We start from the raw sequence: 21,025 nt of genomic DNA, 5'->3' as shown, positions 1-21,025 counted from the left end.
CCTAGATTAGTTTTAAATGGCAGTGTAAGAAACTGGCTCTATATATACTGCACCAAAGTGAGGTACAGTGTGTATAGAGTCCAGGAGTCTGCAGAGGTTTGGCAGAGGCTAAAGTTAGATAGAACCTTACTCTCTAAAGTGGTAGCTTGGTCGAGCAGTAAGGCAGTATCAGAGGACAGTGTAAAGCATTTGTTGTACACACTCAGTCAGCAAATGCTCTCACACACTCAAGAACTGAACTCGAGGCCAATTGTTTTGTATAAAAAATATATTGTTGTTTTATTTCTAGAACCAAGAAGCCTGGTACAGGTAAACATATAAATACTTTGCAGAAGTAATTGACTTGTTTGAACACAGTTCAGAGTTGCAGCATAACTGGCACTGGTTTTGATTACAGGTTTAAGAAAGCAGTTTGCAACACATTGCAGGTATAGTACATTCAATTGAATGGGCTTTTTAAGAAAAATGCAGTTAGTTACTTTTCAGATTACTTTTCTGACCACAGGACTGGAGCCTAGATTCAGCCCTGGGACATTTCCTGAAAACAGGTGAGTAAATGCGTTTTGGTTAAAGGTACGATTTTTAAGGAATATTATTGTATTTCAAAAGTTGACACTTAGAAACATTTTCCCATAGAATCACCAATGTTATCCTATGGGAGGAAATTCACTTAGCAGGTAAGTTAGATTATTGTTACTTTTTCTTACTCAGTGCTGGATCCTGGATTCAGCACTGGGACATTTCCTGAAAACAGTTGAGAAAATGCGTTTTGGTTAATCGGCTGATTTTTAAGGAACATTTGCAGTTTTCAAAGGTTGACACTTCGAAACTTTTTGAGAGAAAAAGTGTCAATGTTATCATATGAGGAAAAATGAGTTATCGATTTCAAGGTAAGTAATCGGTCTTTTGAGTTAGGGTTCCGGGGTTAGACTCAGGGGTCTCCCAGGGTCAGTGATGCACTGTTGCGTTGCACCTTCAGCGGCACTCGGGTGGCCGGGTGCAGAGTGCTGAGGCCCAATGTTATCCTATGGGGGATAGGGGGACTCCGGTTTGTGGCTGCTAGCAAGAAGGCCACAGGGTTGTGGGAGCAAAGCTCCTAGGGTTAGGCTCAGGGCACGTTGGGGACACAGTTAGCACCAAAGGGACACCCTCAGCGGAGCTAGGGCAGCCGGGTGCAATTTTGAGGTCAGGTGCCCTGTTGAATTCAATGGAGATTCTCCGGGACAAAGAAACACTGCAGGCTCGGGGACGAAGATCTTCCAGGTGTGACCACCACTTCCAGGGGTAAGTTGGGATGTAGAGGGATGGTCAGGCACCACTGGGTTGGGCACACAAGGCCGTGGGGCGTCGGGTGCAGTGGTGCCTTTAGACATCGGATTTTCTTACCCACTCTGGTCGCGGTAAGGGGGGGTTCTCATGGATTGAGGCTGCAGGCGTCATCTGGAGGCAGGTCAGGGGTCGCCGGATCTCAGGTCAGGATCGCTGGGGGGACCTCCTCGTGGTGTTTGTTTACTCAAACACAGGCCGGGCTCGGCGGGTGCAGAGTGTGCTGGATTCGCGGTTTCTGGCTGGCACCAGAAGCTGCAGTTCAAACACGTCCGGTGTTCATGGGAGAAACAGCTTGGAGAGTGAATGCAGGCAGGTCCTCCGGGGTTTTTGAGGTTGCTGGCCGCTGGACACGCCCGGATTTTGCAGGAGCAGGTTCGAGGGTAGACAGGCCTGTACGGCTGGGGCCAAGTCAGTGGGCGTTGTCTTCTTGTTAGCTCTGCACGACTTCTCATCCTTTTTCTTCTATTCTTGAGGTTGCTGGATCTGAGGAAGAAAGGTTCAGGGTGCCCCTAAATACTAAATTATGGGGTGTTACAGGTAGGTAAAGGGCAGGGACCAATGGGTCCCTTCCCTGGGGTGGGTACACCCCCTATCCTGCCACACTCCAGTGGGAGGGGGCAGGAGCCTGTCCCTGGTTGGCTGGGTACCCCCATCCTCAAGATGGCGGGGACTCGAGGTTGTGCTTCACCTCGTCTCCCCTACCTTAGGGGTGGCGTTGGCAGAGGTGGGCACACCTCTCTTCCTCACTTTGTTTTTTCCACCGGGTGGCCCGCCCAAAGTGGGGGGAAGAACCAGTGGGGGCCAGTTGCTGAGTACAGCAAGTGGTCTGGAGAAGCTCACAAAGGGGGCATGCCTTTGAAGCTTCTCCTTCGTGAACCCTGCACATCCTGGTGGAGGAGGCTTGGCACCTCGTCCCAGGATGTGCATTGTTTCAGGCCCCGGAGAGCAGCAAGCTCTCGACCCAGGGGTCCGGAAACATGTCTGGTGGTGGCAGCCTGCGCAGCCACTCAGTCAGGTCACTGGGAGTTGGTTGAGTTTCAGGGGGCATCTCTAAGATGCCCTCTGTCGTGCATTTTACATTATATCCCACACTGGCATCAGTGTGGGTTTAATGTGCTGAGAAGGCTGGTACCACTTCCCAGTCTTCAGTGCAGCCATCATGGTGCTGTGGAGTTCGTAATGACAACCTCCCAGCACCATATACTCTTAATGACAGCACTGCACTTACAGGGCCCAGGAATGGACCTGGGTACTGTAGGGGTACAGGGCTCATGCACCTGTACACTCACCACTGGCATAGGGCACCCAGCTAGAGGGGTGACTGATGTATGCCAGGGCAGTGGTTTGTGGGCATGGCACACAGGGATGTGTGCCATGTCGTCTCTTTGTTTTGTTTTGTTCTGCACCCAGACACTCAGCCTGCAAAGGCAGTGTGTGTGTGTGTGTCAGGGTACAGGGCCTCGAAGGGTGGCACAATAAGTGCTGCAGCCCTTAGGGTTCTTCTCTGGTCACAGTGCCCTGGGTACCTATGGTACCATTTACCTACAGCTGTGTTCCTCTCCCTCATTCGTTGAGGGGAGGGAGAACCAAATAGTCTCCACAGATTACACCCTTACTACAAGCTCTCCTGGGGGAAAGACCCAGTAAAAAGACCTACTAAGCAAAAGCAAAGATTTCTTCAGGGAATCGACTGCAGAAATGGGCGAGTTCTGTTGTGTCTCTTTCAGCCTTCTTCTGCTTTGAAGGCCCATCAGGAGATACAGGAGACATATCTTCTTCGCTCTAGTGAAAGCCTACAGGGAGGGCACTGGCAGGTTTTACGGGTGATGCGTGACAGAGACCGCAGGCCAAGACTGTGGTTGTGAGTAGCAGGTATACAACACTTTGGGTTGTGTTCTCTGAAAAAAATCACCCCCTGTTGCACCTCGCACCAAAGGCCCTCACAGACAGGTGACACCCAGGGGTTTGCACAGTTGCATGGCCCTTCTGGCAATCACCGTTGATATGGGTGGGGGGGGGGGGGGGGATGACAAGATAACAGGGGTGCAAGATGGAGGACAGAGTAGCACCCCAGATAGTCAATTCTCCCAAAGGGTGCCATTTTAAGCTGGTCAAAGTGGTGCCAGGGAACAAGGAGCTCCAAAGCTGGAAAAGCTGCACTAGCTCAATGCTGGGGATCAGCTGCTTGGTCCCTCTGTCCCCCACTGTCAGCTATTCTTCTCACAGGCAGAGAGGAGAGGGGTGACTTTTTCCTTCAGGGTACAGGAACTTGTGAAGAAATAACCCAGTAGCTCCTCTGCATGGCTATGTCACCCATCTGGATAGAGTTTCCACTGTGCTCCGTATCACTGTGGAAGAGTATGTGTGATGACTTTGGAATGAATTTCCTTTCAAAAATGTATTCTAGTATGCAGAAAAATAAAATCTACACTGTGTTACAGTAAGAGTCAGGCCATCTTTGTGGCGATAAAGTCCTAGGTGCCTTAGTCAATGGCGATTTAGCTAAGTGAGGCGGTGAAGAGGATTTATCTATGTGCAAAGTGTTGTTAAATCCGGCTTCTATGTGCCGAGCTAGGCAAAGCCTCATTATACAGTGGTTCAGTACTTAAAACACATTGCCTCTTCCACCTGCATCTTTTAGGAATGCATCCACATAAGTGGTTTATAAAAAATTGTGGTAACATCGAACGTCCCAGCTTCTGCATGGTACAAAATCGCTCACGAGGAGATTCTTCTGTACTTCAACCAACATCGAACATCCCCCAATTTGGGCCATTTCTCGTCAGCCTTCCTTCCTAGCAAACAAATATCAAAGAACATGAGGAATTTACCTTCTGGATGATGTCTGTGGGACGATCATGTGAGCTGAATTCATCATCAGACTCTGGCAAGCTACTGTTGCTTTCTTCGCCATCACTTAAAGCAAGAAAAGAGGAATGGTTAGTCAAGCTCTTGTTGGCTGTCTTTCGATACGATGCAGTACTGAGCAACAGATTGAGGAATGTACAATGGGACGAGAGGACAGCACTACACCTCTGCCAAAAGCCTCAGGGGAAAGGTCACGGTTTTGAGCAGTGGGTCTATGAAAAGGTCATGGAAAGTCAACAGGGAATCCTTCACTCCTGAGTTTCCAACTTTTCTCCGTGTAGTGGAGAAGAGTTTCAAAGATTTCAGGGTTTCTATGACCCTTGCCCATCTTCCCCTAAGGAAGCCCTGTTTTTCACCTGAGCATTTTAGTGCAACTGCTTTGAGACAGCAGCCCATGAATATTTAAATCACTGGAGAAGACTGTATTGTGTTTTTTTCTTGGAGATTAGAGAACGTGCTAAAATTTAAGCTGTGTTTCCATACAACAGTGCATTTATAGTAAGTTAAATACATAAAGCAGGTTTGGAAGGAAATTAAAAGCATACATTCTAAAATGTGTTATGCTTTTGTAGTACCTGACACAGAGTAGTTTTAACAAGACAGAAAATGAGAAAATAAAGTGCAGGGTGGGACAGCATATTCAAACAATGGGAACAGTCCAAACTGCCAAGCCCGGTCCTTTCTGAACTGCAATATAAGCCACCCAAGAAAGGTTTTGCCCTACTTGGGTAGGGTGCAGCTTGGCTCCAGTGACACAGGGAGGTTGCGACCTGTGTGGACATACTAGCCCATCAGCAGGCTATGGTTGGCTAGACTGTGTTAAGAACATTAGTGCCAACAACTGAATCATCTGCTCCCTAGCCACCGCTTCAGAGGAAGACGCTTTACAGTCGATGCTAGGTATGTGTATTCACAGCAGTACAAGATACTAATGGAATTGTAAATATTCTTTTATCCTGCGAGCATCTGTTCATAGCTCGCAGAGCTGCAGATTCACATGCGCTGCATTCTTATGCGATCTAGTGTTGTCCTCGGACGTTGCAAGTTGTTTTTGTTCGAAGAAGTCTCTTCGAGTCACGGGGTATCCTGTGACTACTCCATTAGCAGGGAATTCACATGGGCACTGACCCCATTGTTAGATTACTTCCCGACCAGCGATGAGTGTAGATATAGAATGGTTAACAGTGAGAATATGGTGAACAGGCAAATACAAAGTATTATCCATACTTAATGTTACAGAGATGTACAAACAGCACACTAACACGGGGAAGGAGGGTGGGTGCGCGTGAATCTACAACACTACAAGCTAAGAACAGATGCTCACAGGGTGAGCCACATATTCCGTTCGTAGCATGTGTGGCTGTAGATGCACATGCTCTGCACAGCCTGTAAAGCAGTACTCCGTAAAGCATTGGCTAGTGTGTGGATGCTGCAGAAGTCTAAACCAGAGTTCTTAATACGATTTGGCCAATTCAAACCAGTTAACAGGCCAGAATGTTCACACAGTATTGTGGAGAAAGTGGGAGGGGTTGACCTTGGAGCTGCTTTGGAGATGCTTGCTGGGAGACTATTTAAAAAAAAAATACAATGGTTGCTCCTTTGTTCCTAGTAGAATGTGGCCTAGGTCGACTCGGGAGAACCCTTTTGGCTTTAAAGTAACCTTTTTAGATAGACTTAACAATCCATCTAGCTATGCCAGATTTTGATATTGGGCTGTTTGGGCTTTAGCAAAAGCGACAAACAGCTCCTGAGTTTTCCAAAAACGTTTTGTTCTGTCTATGCAGTACATTAAGGCTCTTTTAACACCTAGAGTAGGAAGGGGCTTTTCTGCTACAGAATAGTTGTGTAGTCCCTATAAACCTATATAGGATCTGCTCTTTTAGACGACTTACACTGCGGGATTGGTGCCCAGACTGATTCCCGACAGCCCCACCGAGTATGTTCGCCTGTGTACCAGCTAGCTCACAGTGCCAGTATAAACTCCTCTTACCAAGGAGAGAATAGTTCTTGGCAACTATTGAACATGACAACTCTGTCCCGTCAGGGATAGTGGAAACAGTACAGTACTTTTCACTCACTCGTGCTAACTTTGTCTCAGAGAGATACACAGAATAAGTGGTGGGGACGTTTTCAATAAGCATGTATTGAACCAGCGTCATTCTAGTGTAAAATAGGTGTGCTGAAACAACCATAAGACAGAAACAGATATAAATGATTGTAAGCACCAACAGAGTAAAAGGATGGTAGATTCCGGCCATAGTGCTCAAACAATGAATATAGGCAAGTATAAAAATACATGACAGTAATTATGAGTACTCCTACGATGCGACCCTAACTAGATGTACCCAAGTGTACCTAGCATGTATGTAGGTGTAGAGCCAAGAATCCCACTAGGACAAAGTCAACCCCATTACCTGAAGTGAGACACTGTGGGCCCCGTCTTGGTCTCAAGATGGACACACCGCGAGGTATGTCGGACCACTGCATGCTGGAGTATCTGCATGCAGGAACCTCAGAGTCTCGCCTCAGTGTGTCAGCATGGAAGTCCTTTTCTCCTCTGCTGATCTCAGCAGAGATATGGTGTTTAAATACCCAAAGCGGTACCCTCAGGGGATATACCTTGCTGTGTCATGTCAGGCTAGGATGACGGAAGGAATGACCCTTATACATAGTTATTATGCAGTAGACAGTAGTCCTGCTGAGATTCCAAGAATCCTCATGCATAATGAATGAGGCTACTTTTCAGAGAAAACCCCATGTCATGTAGGCATTACCGTAACTAGGTAAAAGGTCAGTACCAAGAACAGTTATGTAGTGTAATGGCAGGGGTAATGTAGGTAAAATGAGTATTTACTACCCGAGCCTATAGCTGGGTACCTGTAAAAGAATCTGGGTGAGAGAAAATACTGGCATCTCAATTGTTTGCTTAAGGTGGAAAGGAGAGACCACGTTAGGTACGACTTTAGGGTCCGTTCTAAGAACAATCCTATCAGTATGAACCTGGATAAAAGGCTCTTGGAAAACGAGGGCTTGTAGCTTAGTTACGCGCCTTAGAGAGGTGATGGCTATGAGGAAAGCCACTTTCCAAGAGAGAAAGTGCAAAGGACAGGAATGCAATGACTCGAATGGAGGACCAATGAGTCTTGTGAGGACTATATCGAGGTTCCAGAGAGGAACAGGTGGCACTCTAGGCGGAAACAATTTAAGGTCTTCCATGATGGAAATTTCAAAGAGAGAAAAATGCTCTCTATGTTACATGTATGTAGCAATGAATTCAAGATGCAAGTATAAAGAAGTATGTGCTAGCTCTGATTTCTGTAAGTGAAGCACTAAGACGACAACGTCATGGACCCCCGGCACAAGGGGTCTATATTCTTGAAGTTACAATAGTGGACACATCTTTTCCACTTTGCTGTGTAGCTGGCCCTAGTGGTAGTTCTGCAAGGTTCCTTTCAGATGTCCATGCATTCTTGTTTGAGACTTGGGTAAGGAATATGCTACTTACCAGTATGCATCTGTTCTTGGCATGTAGAGCTGCAGAGTCACACACTGAGGATAAGATCGCCATCTGGTGTTGGGCTCGGATGATTGCAGGTTGTTGTTGTCTTCGGAGAAGCCTTTGGTCACGAGGTTGGTGACTCCTCCCCTGGACAACAGTGCGCATGGGCATCCACTCCATCGGCAGATTGTTTTTCGCCATGTTGGGAAAAGATGGAGTATATAGAAAAGAAAGAAAGGATGTCCATGTGTAATGTCTAAGTAAGACGGATGCTGGAACAGATACAGGTCCCGGGGAGGCGGGCGGGCGTGTGTGACTCTGCAGCTCTACATGCCAAGAACAGATGCATACTGGTAAGTAGCATATTCCGTTCGAGGCATATGAGCTGCAGATCACACACTGAGGATAGATTATACAGCAGTGCTCCCCTTAGCGGTGGTCGCCTGTATCCGTTGCAGCAGTTTGAAATAAAGTTTTTAGGACAGCCTGGCCCACGGAGGCCTGTTGTTTGGCCTGCACGTCAACACAATAGTGTTTAGTGAAGGTATGCGTGGTAGACCATGTGGCTGCCTTGCAAATGTCTTCTAAGGGAATATTGCCTAAGAAGGCCATAGAAGCCCCTATTTTACGCGTGGAGTGCGCCCTAGGGGGAACTGTGAGGGTACGTTTAGCCTTGAGGTAGCATATTTGGATGCATTTAACTATCCACCTGGCTATCCCTGATTTGGAGATTGGGTTGCCTTTGTGTGGTGGCGCGAAAGCAACAAAGAGTTGTTTTGTCTTTCGAAAAGGTTTTGTTCTGTCGATGTAATAAAGCAATGCTCTTTTAACATCTAAGGTATGTAGGGCCCTTTCAGCTACCGAGTCTGGATTTGGGAAAAAGACCGGTAATTCTACTGATTGGTTAAGGTGGAAAGGGGAAATCACTTTTGGAAGAAATTTAGGGTTTGTCCTAAGAACCACTTTGTTACGGTGTAGTTGTAAGAAAGGTTCTTCAAGTGTAAGGGCTTGTATTTCACTTACTCTGCGCAGGGAAGTGATTGCGATAAGGAAGGCTACCTTCCATGTTAGGAATTGCAATTCACATTTGTGCATAGGTTCAAATGGGGGGCCCATGAGTCTTGTTAGGACCACATTGAGATTCCACACTGGGGCAGGTGGCAATCTTGGGGGAAGAATCCTTTTGAGACCTTCCATAAACGCTTTGATGGCTGGTACCTTAAAAAGGGACAGGTGTTGCCTATTTTGCAAGTAGGCTGCCAAGGCTGCTAGGTGTAATCGTATAGAGGAATACGCTAGATTGCATCTTTGCAAGTGTAGTAGATAGCAAATGATGTTTTGGATGGAAGCATCCAATGGATGTATGTCATTATTAGCGCAGTAGATGGCAAATCGTTTCCATTTAGCGGCATAACACGCTCTAGTAGTAGGGCGTCTGGCTTCTTTTATGATATTCATACAGTCTGGAGGGAGATTGAGGTAACCGAACTCTAAGACCTCAGGAGCCAGATCGCTAGGTTCAGTGTTTGAGGATCTGGGTGTCTGATTTCTCCATGGTTCTGGGTTAACAGATCCGGGGAGAGGCGTAGCTTTTGATGTGGAACTAAAGATAGTTCCAGAAGTGTGGTGAACCACGGTTGACGTGCCCAAGTGGGAGCCACTAGTATTAGTGTTAGTGACTGTTGTTTCAGTTTGCGTACCACAAATGGAACTAGTGGGAGAGGCGGAAAGGCGTACGCAAATCTGCCTGACCAGTTCATCCATAGGGCATTGCCCTTCGACTGTGGGTGTGGAAACCTGGCGGCGAAGGTTGGGCATTTTGTGTTTTCGGGAGTGGCGAACAGGTCTATGTCTGGTTGTCCCCACTTCTGGAAGAAGGGGAGTAGAACCTTGGGGTGTAGTTCCCATTCGTGGATCTGTTGTGTGTGGCGACTTAGGAGGTCGGCCACTTGGTTGTGGATCCCTGGGAGATGTTCTGCTAACAGGTAGATGTTTTGGGGAATTGCCCATCTCCAGATTTGCTGTGCCAGTTGGGACAGTTGGAGAGAGTGTGTCCCTCCCTGTTTCTGTATATAATACATTGTCGTCATGTTGTCTGTGCGTATGAGGACAGTTTTGTTCTTTAGGTGAATTTGAAAGGATTTTAGTGCTAGGAACACTGCTAAGAGTTCCAGGTGGTTGATGTGGAGCAGTTTCTGTTGACTGGTCCATCTGCCCTGAGTGGTATGGTGAAGGAGGTGGGCTCCCCACCCCGTGAGAGATGCGTCTGTAGTTAGCACAACTTGTGGAAGAGGCTCTAAGAACGGTCTCCCTTTGGACAGGTTGATGGTGTTCCACCATTTCAGTGATCGAAGTGAGCGACTGTCCACCAACACCAGATCGGTAAGTTGTCCGTGAGCTTGGTTCCACTGTTGTGCTAAGCATTCTTGTAAGGGACGCATTTGAAGTCGTGCGTGTGGGACTATGGAGATGCAGGACGCCATCATGCCTAGGAGCTGCATGAACACTCTTGCTGGAAGAGATGGATGAGTTTGAAATTGAGAGATGAGATTTTGTATACTGGCTATCCTGGCTGTGCTGGGATAGGCAATGGCTTTGGATGTATCTATGGTTGCTCCTAGATACTGATGTAAGTGGGAAGGTTGTAGGTGGGATTTGGGGTAGTTGATAGTGAATCCCAAATCGTGGAGAGTTTGAATCGTGCGATGAGTGTGGAGAACGCATTTTTGGTATGTATTGGCTTTTATGAGCCAATCGTCCAGATAGGGGAAGACATGGATCTGTTGTCTTCTGAGATGCGCTGCCACGACTGCTAGGCACTTGGTGAACACTCTGGGTGCTGTTGTTACTCCGAATGGGAGAACTGTAAATTGATAGTGTTGCCCATCTACCACAAATCGTAGATATTTTCTGTGAGCGGGATGCATAGGGATGTGAAAGTATGCGTCCTTGAGGTCCAATGTGGCGAGGAAGTCTCCCTGTTGTAAAAGTGGGAGGACTTGTTGGAGAGTGGTCATGTGAAAATGATCCGAATGTATATACTGGTTTAGTAGTCTGAGATCCAGTATGGGCCTTAGTGTTTTGTCCTTTTTGGGAATGAGGAAGTATAGAGAATATACCCCTTTTCCCTGATGTTGAAGGGGAACTGGTTCTATCGCATGTTTTTGTAACAGGGATTGAACTTCTTGTTTGAGGAGAGAGAGATGATGCGAGGACATTGGACGTTGTTTGGGCGGTATGTTTGGGGGGGATTGTATGAGTTCGAGGCAGTAGCCAGACTGGATAATTTGTCTTACCCACCTGTCTGTGGTGATGGAAGTCCAGACAGGCAGGAATTGTTGGAGTCGTCCCCCGACCGGAGTGGAATGGTCTGGGGGGAGTGGTGGCAAGTCACTGTTTGGTGGCTGGTGAGGTGCGGGTGTTGTTGTTATTGCCGCGTCCTCGACCTTTGTTATTGTTTCCCCTATAACCTCCCCGGAAGTAACCTCTGTTAGGGGATGTTTGTCCAGAATTTTTAAAGGTGGACGTGGTCTCAGTTGATGTGTTTTTGGAGCCTCCTCTATAAAAGGAGCGACGAAAGGAACCCCGGTTCTGTTGAGACTGCAGTGCTCCCATAGACTTGGCAGTTTCATTATCCTTTTTCATTTTTTCTAATGCAGTATCCACTGCAGGGCCAAATAGCTGCTCTTGGTTGAAAGGTTGAGCAAGAATTGCGGTTTGAACCTCCGGTTTAAAACCGGAAATACGGAGCCAGGCATGTCGTCTGAGTAAGACGCCAGTATTGACCGCTCTAGAAGCAGTGTCTGCTGCATCTAAGGCGCATTTAATGGAGGCATTAGATATTAATTTGCCTTCTTGGATGAGGTCAGAGGCCTGGGACTTAAAAGGTTCAGGCAGATGCTGCATAAGGTCCTCAAGTTGGTCATAATGCGCTCTATCATACCTGGCTAACAGGGCCTGGGTATTGGCAATACGCCAATGGTTAGCCGCCTGCGCGGCGACCCGTTTGCCCGAGGCTTCTAAAAGCTTAGACTCCTTGTCTGGGGGAGGCGTTTCTCCAGTTGTCTGAGAGTTAGCGCGCTTCCTGGCATTTGATACGACTAGGGAGTCTAAAGGGAGCTGGGCCTTAATGTATGCAGGGTCTTGCGGGGCTGGTCGGTACTTTTTTTCGATGCGTGGGTTGAGCACCCTAGCTCGAACAGGGTCCTTAAAGACTTCAGTAGCATGCTTTATAACCCCTTTGATCATGGGCAGTATGTGGACAGTCTTTTGTGACTGCTCAAAGGTATCAAGGAGGAAGTCCTCTTCAATGGCGTCTGTGTGCATTGTAACGCCGTGGAATGTTGCTGCCCTATTTATAAGTTGGCCGTACCCTAGGTGGTCATCAGGAGGGGAGGGCTTGGAAGGGTAGGTAGTGGGGTCAGGCATGTCAGGTATAGGATAAGACCAGTCATCCATGGGTGCTGGGTCTGGGAACGTAAAAGGGTCGTTTGGGTCAGCAGGATCATCAAATAAATCAGGGTCCGCCCCTCCCCCTAAGTCATCATTATCATCCTGTGGAGGAGGTGAATGATAGGGAGATGGTAAAGGTAAAGGTAAAGGAGAAGCAGGAGGAGGAGGGGGGGACGGGTTAGGAGGTAAAACAGGAGAGGAAGGACGAAGTGGTGAAGTAGCACAGTCCTTTTTCCGTATGGGAGCTGGGGGAGGTGTAGTGTCCAGCTTCCGCTTTTTATATGGGATGGCAGTCACATGTCCTGTTTTAGGATTGATGTAGATCCGCTTCTGAGTAGGATCTGGTCGAAAAAGATCATCTGGCTCCGAAGGTGGTGTCTGTGACGTCCGCTTCGGGTCTTTATGAGCTTGTTTCGGCGGGGACGCAGTTTTCGGCTCCGATGATTTTTTCGGGTCCGATGGATTTTTCGGTGCCGACTGATTTTTCGGTGCCGACTGATTTTTCGGTGCCGACTGATTTTTCGGTGCCGACTGAGGTTTCGGTGCCGATTGATGTTTCGGTGCCGAATGAGTTTTCGGTGCCGATGGACTTTTAGGCATCGATGTTGAAGAACGTTTCGGTGCCGGTGGAGACTTCGGTGCCGAGGAACGTTTCTGTGCCGAAGGAGATTTCGGTCTTGGAGCCTGTTTCGGTGCCAACAATGAGTGTTTGGGTGCCGAGGGTGTTAAAGGCACAATTAGGTGAGGTTTGCTCGAGCCCGAGCCACCCACAGGCTTAGATGTCTTCGGAGCCGGGCCCGAGGGCGGGGCTTCTGAAGAGGATTTCCGGTCGCGACTGGGCCCAACTGGCGGAGTCTTGACCACTGCTTTTTTGGATGGGGCAGGGGCAGGGGGGGTGGTACTCACACGCTGCCCTGGAGTGATGAGGTCATCGGAATCGTCGGCTTCGGACACGATCTCGAGATCTTCGGTGTCGTCTTCGGGAACATCTTGAGCAAAGATGTCTTCCGGTTCTGGAGCTGGTTTGGCCATAATATGGCGTCGAGCTCTTCGGTCCCGGAGGGTCTTCTTCGAACGGAAAGCGGAACAAGCTGGACAGGTGGACTCGTTGTGTTCCGGCGACAGGCAGAGGTTGCAAACCTCGTGGTGGTCACTGTGGGGGAACTTCGCTCCACACTGGGGGCATTTTTTGAAGGGTGTCCTGTCCATCAGCCGCTTCCGGAACCGGTCCGAGTTGATGTCGACGTCGATGGAATACAAATCAAAGAGTTAAATCGATTGCTGGAAGTTTTCTGCTGGAGCGGAAAAAAGTTCATCCGAACCCAATGGCGGAAAAAAACAATCTGCCGATGGAGTGGATGCCCATGCGCACTGTTGTCCAGGGGAGGAGTCACCAACCTCGTGACCAAAGGCTTCTCCGAAGACAACAACAACCTGCAATCATCCGAGCCCAACACCAGATGGCGATCTTATCCTCAGTGTGTGATCTGCAGCTCATATGCCTCGAACACAAATTTTAAGACCTCAGGTGCCAAATTGCTAGGCTGAGTTCCCTGGGGTCTGGATGCCTGATTTTGGCCTGGTCCCAAGTGAGGAGGTCCTCTCTGTTGGGTAGCCTCTCCTGTGGGGCGATAGATATGTTGAGGCGGGAATAGTAACAGGGCTGTCTGGCCCAGGTAGGGGCTATAAGAGACTTAAATGTTTGATGCATCTTCCACACCACAACAGGAAGGAGTGGGGGAGGAGGAAAAGCGAAAGCAAAGACCCCCGACTTGTTCATTCATAGGGCATAGACCATGGACAGGCCTCAGAAGATACTCTGCCATCAGGTGTTCTGTGGCAGGAGGGAGAGAGGCCAAGAGTGAGTTCCGGCATGTTTCTGTAAGTATTGCATAGCAGTCAAGTTCTCCGCCCTGATGAGGGACTTTGAGCATAAAGAAGGCTTTGAGGGCGAGGTAATTCAAGTGGTGCCTTTGGTGATGAGAGGCCCTCACACCTTGGACAGTGGCTTGGACAACTATCACCTCCCCACTCAGCCAGTTTGAACAACATCCGTGGTAATGGCGACTTGCTGAATGGGGTCTAAAAAAGACCAGCCTTGCAAGAGATTGGTGCTGTTCTGCCACTGCAGAAAGCCTTGAGCACTGGCCTTTACCAACACTAGATCCTCCATTCATCCCGCCCCCAGCGCTACCTACGCTTCATTGTGAGTGGCCATCGATTATCAGTTCAAAGTACCTCCATTTGGGAACACCACTGCCCCAAGAGTCTTCGCCATGTGCCCTGCAGTACTTGCCACCCACTTAAGGAGGGGAGCAATCCACATCCTCTCCTACCTAGATGATTGGCTGATCAAGACTGCAGATGAGTGCTAGTGCACTTTGCTTTTGCTTTTGGGGAACTAGAGACTAGAGACTACTCGGACCTTACCTTACCTTGCCTCGCTGATACCTCCTGCTGTTGCTCCGGGCTCCGGGTGTCACCGAAGGTCTCTCCCCGCCGCCGCGTTCTTCTCCATCAGCGCGGTTGCAGCGAGGGAGGGACCACAAGCCCCACGAGCCTTTGCGGCAGGAAGCCGCCACCGCCAGCCATAATTCCGCGCCAGGAGGCGTTTAAATCCCGAGGTCTTCCTCTGTCAAGTGGGCACTTTGCTTTTGCTTTTGGGGAACTAGAGACTACTCGGACCTTACCTTGCCTCGCTGATACCTCCTGCTGTTGCTCCGGGCTCCGGGTGTCACCGAAGGTCTCTCCCCGCCGCCGCGTTCTTCTCCATCAGCGCGGTTGCAGCGAGGGAGGGACCACAAGCCCCACGAGCCTTTGCGGCAGGAAGCCGCCACCGCCAGCCATAATTCCGCGCCAGGAGGCGTTTATATCCCGAGGTCTTCCTCCGCGTCGCGGGATCGCGCGCGGGTCGGCGCCGGGAGAAGCCCGGGACAAGGGCGGGACCGTCTGTGGCCGTCAGGGGCCAAAGGAGGCCGGGCCGGGCCACCCCCCTGAAGTGCTGCGACACGGACACTGTGACACTGTGTGAAGGTACTATTACTAATACTTGCGGCAGGTCTGTGGCATACAGTTGCTCGTGGAGGACGGAAGGGGGCCTTATCTGCTCCTTGACATTCTGTGGCACTACCTGCTTACAGGTTACTGCGGTTTGAGGGGAACGCGAGAGATTTGCCAGGGGAAATAATTGTTTATCTTTATTGATTTATAGTAGTGTGGTGTTAGAGTACCCCATGTCTAAAGTTAAGCCTTCCTCGACCAAATCAACCATGGACAATTATTTGGTGAAGATGGTTGATAAAATAAATCAAGAGCGGAGAAAGTCATTGGGGCGGGTGGAAGTTATTGATCCTATTCTTATTGATATCAACCCTCCTTCCCATTTATCTGCTACAGACAATGCTAATGTCAACTATGAGCTTAATGATCATGATCGGATCCATGATATGGTAGATCTTAGTGTGGTAGCCACCGCAGATGACACCAACCTAGTCGACCCACCTCCTGAGGACCTAACATGTACTGCAGACTCTTCGACTGCTGTCACAGCAGCTAATACATCCCAAAGAATATTACGTTCTAGCCGGTCACATAACAAGACACACAATAAGACTCTGCATTCTAGGAGGGGGGGGGGGGGAGAGCATTACCTAAGAGAATTGATTCTTTAGTCGTGAATTCTACCCAAACCCCTCCCACTGTGACGGATAGTAATCCGGTCATTATTGAAAGCGGTCAGTTGGATCTTCTAATTAGCATGATTGACGCCAAGTTTGATTTATTAATCAAACCTTTAATGAATAAATTAGATATGGCAATTACCGAGGTGGCCAGACTGGGAGGTCTGTTAGAATCTCATCTTAAAGCAAGTACTGGAGCTCAAGCGATTGCTGAAACCCCAGTAAACAGCCATGCTTTCCGACAGGCCTCTGAGTTGGTTAATACAGCGGCCAACCCCCCTAAGACCTCACAAGGCGTACAAGTTAATGAAAGTAGAAATGCCATCGATTCTCTGCCGACCCCGGACCAGCAAGGATTGCCATATACCCCTGGTCCTGGCGTAAATAATATAGGTACCTCTAGGCCCGACCTGCCCCCAGCCTGCGCTCCGTTCGTGGCGGTTCTTACTAATGTTCCACAAGTTAAAGAAACTGGTCATAACCACAGTGAAACCCATGTTTCTTTGAAAAATAAAACTGTGGATTGGCTGCACCGGGAATGCGGCTTTCCAGTAGCCTTGGCAAAGGATATTATAAGTACTAGAAGAGTTGATTGGATTGGGAGCTCGCGTAAGACTTGTGGGGGTGACTGTATTATAGTTAATTTCCGTAACCCCCACCTTGCTTCCATAGCCCTGTTAAGAGCGCAATCCTCCCCCTCATTGGACCAAGGGATATCCCTTCGGCCTCTAGGGTATTTCTATAGGCACCATAATACCCGTCCAAACACTGTATATACTGGGGCAAGGGAAAGAGATAAGTATGTTCCCCCTGGTCCTATCTTTACCACGGCAAACCGATTTGAAGCATTGAGCGGACTAGATGGGAATGACTGACTGTGGCCAGATTTGTTTGAGTCAACTATTGTGGCTAATATCACGGGAGGTAAGGGAGGGATTGACGCAGTGAGGGTATCAGACTCAGTGGATGCCAGTGGGACTGTTATTACCGGTGGGAAGTTTGGCCACTGTGAAGGAGAGAATTGTGCCCCTCTGCCCGGTGACCAGCCCTGCAGTCCCACCCCTTCTGATTCTACTAGTTCCCCTTCCCGCCTTAGATCCCGGAGGCAGAGTGTCTGTTCGATTGCTAGTTGGAACATCGCTGGACATTCTTCTAAGATTACTTGTCCAGGGTGGGTCGAATTTATTAATACTTTTAACATTTTATGTTTTCAGGAAACCTGGTGTGTTGACCCAATCAATTACAATGGCTTTGTTTCTTATAACCTACCAGCTGAGGCCTCATCATCGGGTAGAGCTAAGGGTGGGTTATTGGTTATGATTGCAGTAGATATACCTGTCAAAGTCAAAAAACATGTGTTGGTTGGTACACATTCCCAGATTCTATGGCTTCAACAGGAGCAGGACAGGAATATGCTTTTAATCAATTTTTATAACAATGTCTTTGACAACTCAAGGTACCAGGTCGTACTTGCATTAGAATCAGCTTTGGAAGATATAGTAACTAAATTTGATATCGTTTTTGATATCATCTGGGTGGGAGACTTCAATACAATGGTGTGTCCTCTTGCCACCCAAAGGGTATGCGGCTTTACTGATTGTTGGGGGGATGGGGTTCTCCATTTCCCTCACAACTTATATGGTAATTCTTTGAACAAAATCTTAACAACATACGACATGGAAATATTGGCTAACCAGACTAATAACTCAGGCGAAGTTGTCCCCACTTATACGGGAAGGAACGCCAATACAGTGATTGATTTTATCTGTTTATCATCTGGTATCGCTCCAAGGTGTTCTACCCCCGTGGTTGTAGACAACATGATTAGCGACCACAACTGTATCACCGCCGAGTTAACTTTATGGAAGTTACGACCTGTGTCTGCCCCATGTACTATTACCAATATTGAGCCCCACCGCCCTAACGGTATCCGTATTAGATGGAAAGGCAATAAAGCGGACATTCAGTCCAATGCCATTGTGTCAAAGTGCCTTACAGAAATAGTTACTATATTAGAACATGAGGAGGGAAATGCTGAAATCTTGCATACTTTTACTAATCTTAATCTAATTATAAACCGCAACTTCACTGTATCACATAAGGGTACGAAACACCAGCCCAAGGGATGGTTTGACCACGCCTGCACCATCGCACTTAAAAGACTCAAAATAGCATTGTCAGATAAGAAGAGAGATACTGGATCCATTAGGGAATTACGAGGGATTTACCAGACGGCTATCAAGTCTAGGAAAACGGAATTAAGACAAGAGGCTTGGGAAAAATTAGATCAAGCAGCCTCTACAGCGGATTCTTCTTTATTTTGGGCAACAGTAAATAGCCCTTTTCTGAAGGATGAAAAGATCCCAGAATTAACAGCTAATGTTAGTTCGGAGAGCTGGGTCACCCATTTCTCCCAGATTTTTGATTCCACCAGAACTGGAGAATCCCATGACGACAGATGGCCTGTTATATCCTTGGACATTACTATTGCCGAAGTGTGGGATAGTATTAAATCCAGCAAGGGTGGGAAGGCCCAGGGACCTGATGGGGTCCCTATTGATGTGTACAAAACAGTCCCTGAACTATGGGGCCCATTGCTTACAAAAGTTTTTAATACTGCCGTACGTTCTGGGGTTCCACATACTTGGGAAGAATCCATTATCGTACCGATTTTCAAGAAAGGAGACAGGGGGGATGCAAAGAATTACCGTCCAATATCCCTCCTGGACTCCTCGGTGAAAGTCATGAGCCGGGTACTCATGGTCAGGTTAGAAGAATGGGCCGAGTCCAATAATATCCTTGCTGACTCCCAATACGGCTTCAGGCGGGGCAGAGGAACATTAGAGCAATGCCTTAACCTTGATTTAATCATAGGTAAATATACCAAGGCAAAAAAAGGATCTCTCTATCTCTGCTTCGCAGACCTGAGTAGTGCCTTTGATATGGTGGATCATGGCACCCTATGGACCACGCTATTGGAAATGGGGGCTCCAGAGTCAATTGTTTACTTTCTAGCGAGACTTTATGCCAAATTAAACTCTAGTGTCCGCTATGGTCAGGCCGGAGAGTGTACCCCCAAGTTTAGGGTTAGACGGGGAATTAGGCAAGGGTGTGTGCTTGCCCCTTTGCTTTTTATTCTTTTTATTAACAAAGTGGACGCAGTTCTAAAGGAGATTGCGGCTGACGCACCAAAAATAAAAGATTTCAGCGTTCCCGTACTCCTCTACGCGGACGACGCTGTAATTTTGTCTAGGACCCCTATTGGCCTACAGCGTCTGATGGACAGGTTCCTGCTGTTCATCAACGATAGAAAGCTGTTGATCAACAAGACCAAAACCTTCATTATGGAGTGTGGGGCGGTATGTAAAAAACCTCATGCTTACTTTTTAGAAGGTCATAAGGTGTCAACTGTGGAATCTTTTAATTATCTCGGCATCACCTTTTCTAAATCAGGCAGCTGGACCAGGGAGATTAATAATGTCCAGGCTAGGATGGCGAAAAGCTCGCATGGGGTGTTCAAATTCGCTACAAACATTGGAGATAAACGGATCAAAGATATGTTGATGATCTTTCAAATGAGATGTTTATCCGTGGCCCTTTATGGAGCCGGAGTGTGGGGGTATACCAAGCCAGGGAACCTGCAAGTAGAGGAAAACCTATTTCTGAAAAGGTTGTTGTGTCTACCTAAATCTGCCACAAATGATTTGGTTCATAGAGAACTAGGTATCTCCCCCCTCTCAGACTTACTGGCATTAAGGCCCTTAATGCTGTGGCGTTCTGTATGGTTAAAAGAAGAGACCTCCCTAAGCAGAGCAATCATTGGAGATTGTCTCTCCATTGATGGCCATATGAAAATTCCTTGGATTAAATATGTCATTAATTGTTACTTCGAGATTTATGGTATTAGTCTTAAAGACGACTGTAACGCCTCCTCCAGTCTGTCTAAAAAAGTGATGAAATCAGTTTTTACGAATTTTACACTAGAGCAAAGGGAAAGTACTAGTAGTAATTTAAGTACATGTATGTTTTATAGTAGATTTTGTGAAGATGAGGGTTTTCAGTCATATCTGAGTTTAGTCACTCGACCCTCCCATAGGTACGTTATCACCAGATTAAGGTTTGGGATAGTTCATCATTTGGTGGCTTACCCGTGTATTAAAAAACACCCGGTAGGCCCATGCCCTTGCGATAACGTATCAGCTCAAAGCACCATGCACTTTCTTTTGTCATGTAATCTTTATGATAATTACCGTCGAGCCTATCTCAAACCCATCTTTTTAAAATATGGAGTAAGGAACAGAAAAGATGCCATGAAACTGCTTTTTAAACCATATCCTGATGTATGCTTTTTTACTGCAACCTTCCTCTTATTAGCTATCAAAGTAAGGCCTGGTATGCTCTTTTAATTATTTATATTCTTAAATCATGTAACCTGTCTACATTTTTAATCATGTATTTTTTGATGTATTTGATGAGTATTTGTTTTGCTTTTATGGACTTGTGTTTTAAGCTCCGAATAAAGCCTTATGAAATGAATGAGTGCTAGTGCCTAGCACATACCCAGGCAACCATTTGCCTCCCTCAGAGCCTCAGGTTTACCATAAATGCGACTAAGCCCCTCCTTCCACCTCTATATACCTAGCCCTTTATGGAAACAGTACTGAACTCCGTCACAATCAAAGCCTACCCTGTGCCCCACAGGGTCTTGGCTTTTCAGCAGCTAGTGTCTTTTTCAGTTAAAATGCCACCTCACAGTAAGAACTTTCATGTGCCTGCTTGGCATGATCACCTCCTGTATCGCCATGGTAAATGGAGCATCAAACAGAGGATCTAGTGTTGGTAAAGGCCAGTGCTCAAGGCTTTCTGCAGTGGCGGAACAGCACCAATCTCTTGCAAGGTTAGTCTTTTTTAGACCCCATTCAGCAAGTCGCCATTACCACGGATGCTGGTCAAGCTAACTGAGTGGGGGGGGTTATAGTTGTCCATGCCACTGTCCAAGGCATGAGGGCCTCTCATCACCAAACGCACCACTTGAATTATCTGGAGCTCCAAGCCAATGGCCTCGCCCTCAAAGCCTTCTTTATGCCTCTTTATGCTGAAAAGGCCCTCATCAGAGAACTTGACTGCTATGCAATACTTACAGAAACATGCCGGCGCTCACTCTCGGCCTCTCTCCCTCCTGCCACAGAACACCTGA

General features: G+C 47.6%; 1 protein-coding gene across 3 annotated transcripts in view; it reads right to left on the bottom strand.

Annotated features, from left to right (window-relative positions):
• Nucleotides 1–21,025, bottom strand: part of LOC146863473 (uncharacterized) — a 336,901-nt gene that overhangs the window by 173,005 nt on the left and 142,871 nt on the right. For all 3 annotated transcript variants that reach the window (XM_085642897.1, XM_085642899.1, XM_085642898.1), the window contains exon 9: nt 4,161–4,245. In XM_085642897.1, coding sequence (XP_085499023.1) covers nt 4,161–4,245 — 85 coding nt within the window. The remainder of the gene's footprint in view (nt 1–4,160; nt 4,246–21,025) is intronic.

Source organism: Triturus cristatus, chromosome 2_2, assembly GCF_964204655.1.
Source record: "Triturus cristatus chromosome 2_2, aTriCri1.1, whole genome shotgun sequence".
Lineage (NCBI taxonomy): Eukaryota > Metazoa > Chordata > Amphibia > Caudata > Salamandridae > Triturus > Triturus cristatus.
This window is presented reverse-complemented; position numbering and strand designations above follow the sequence as displayed.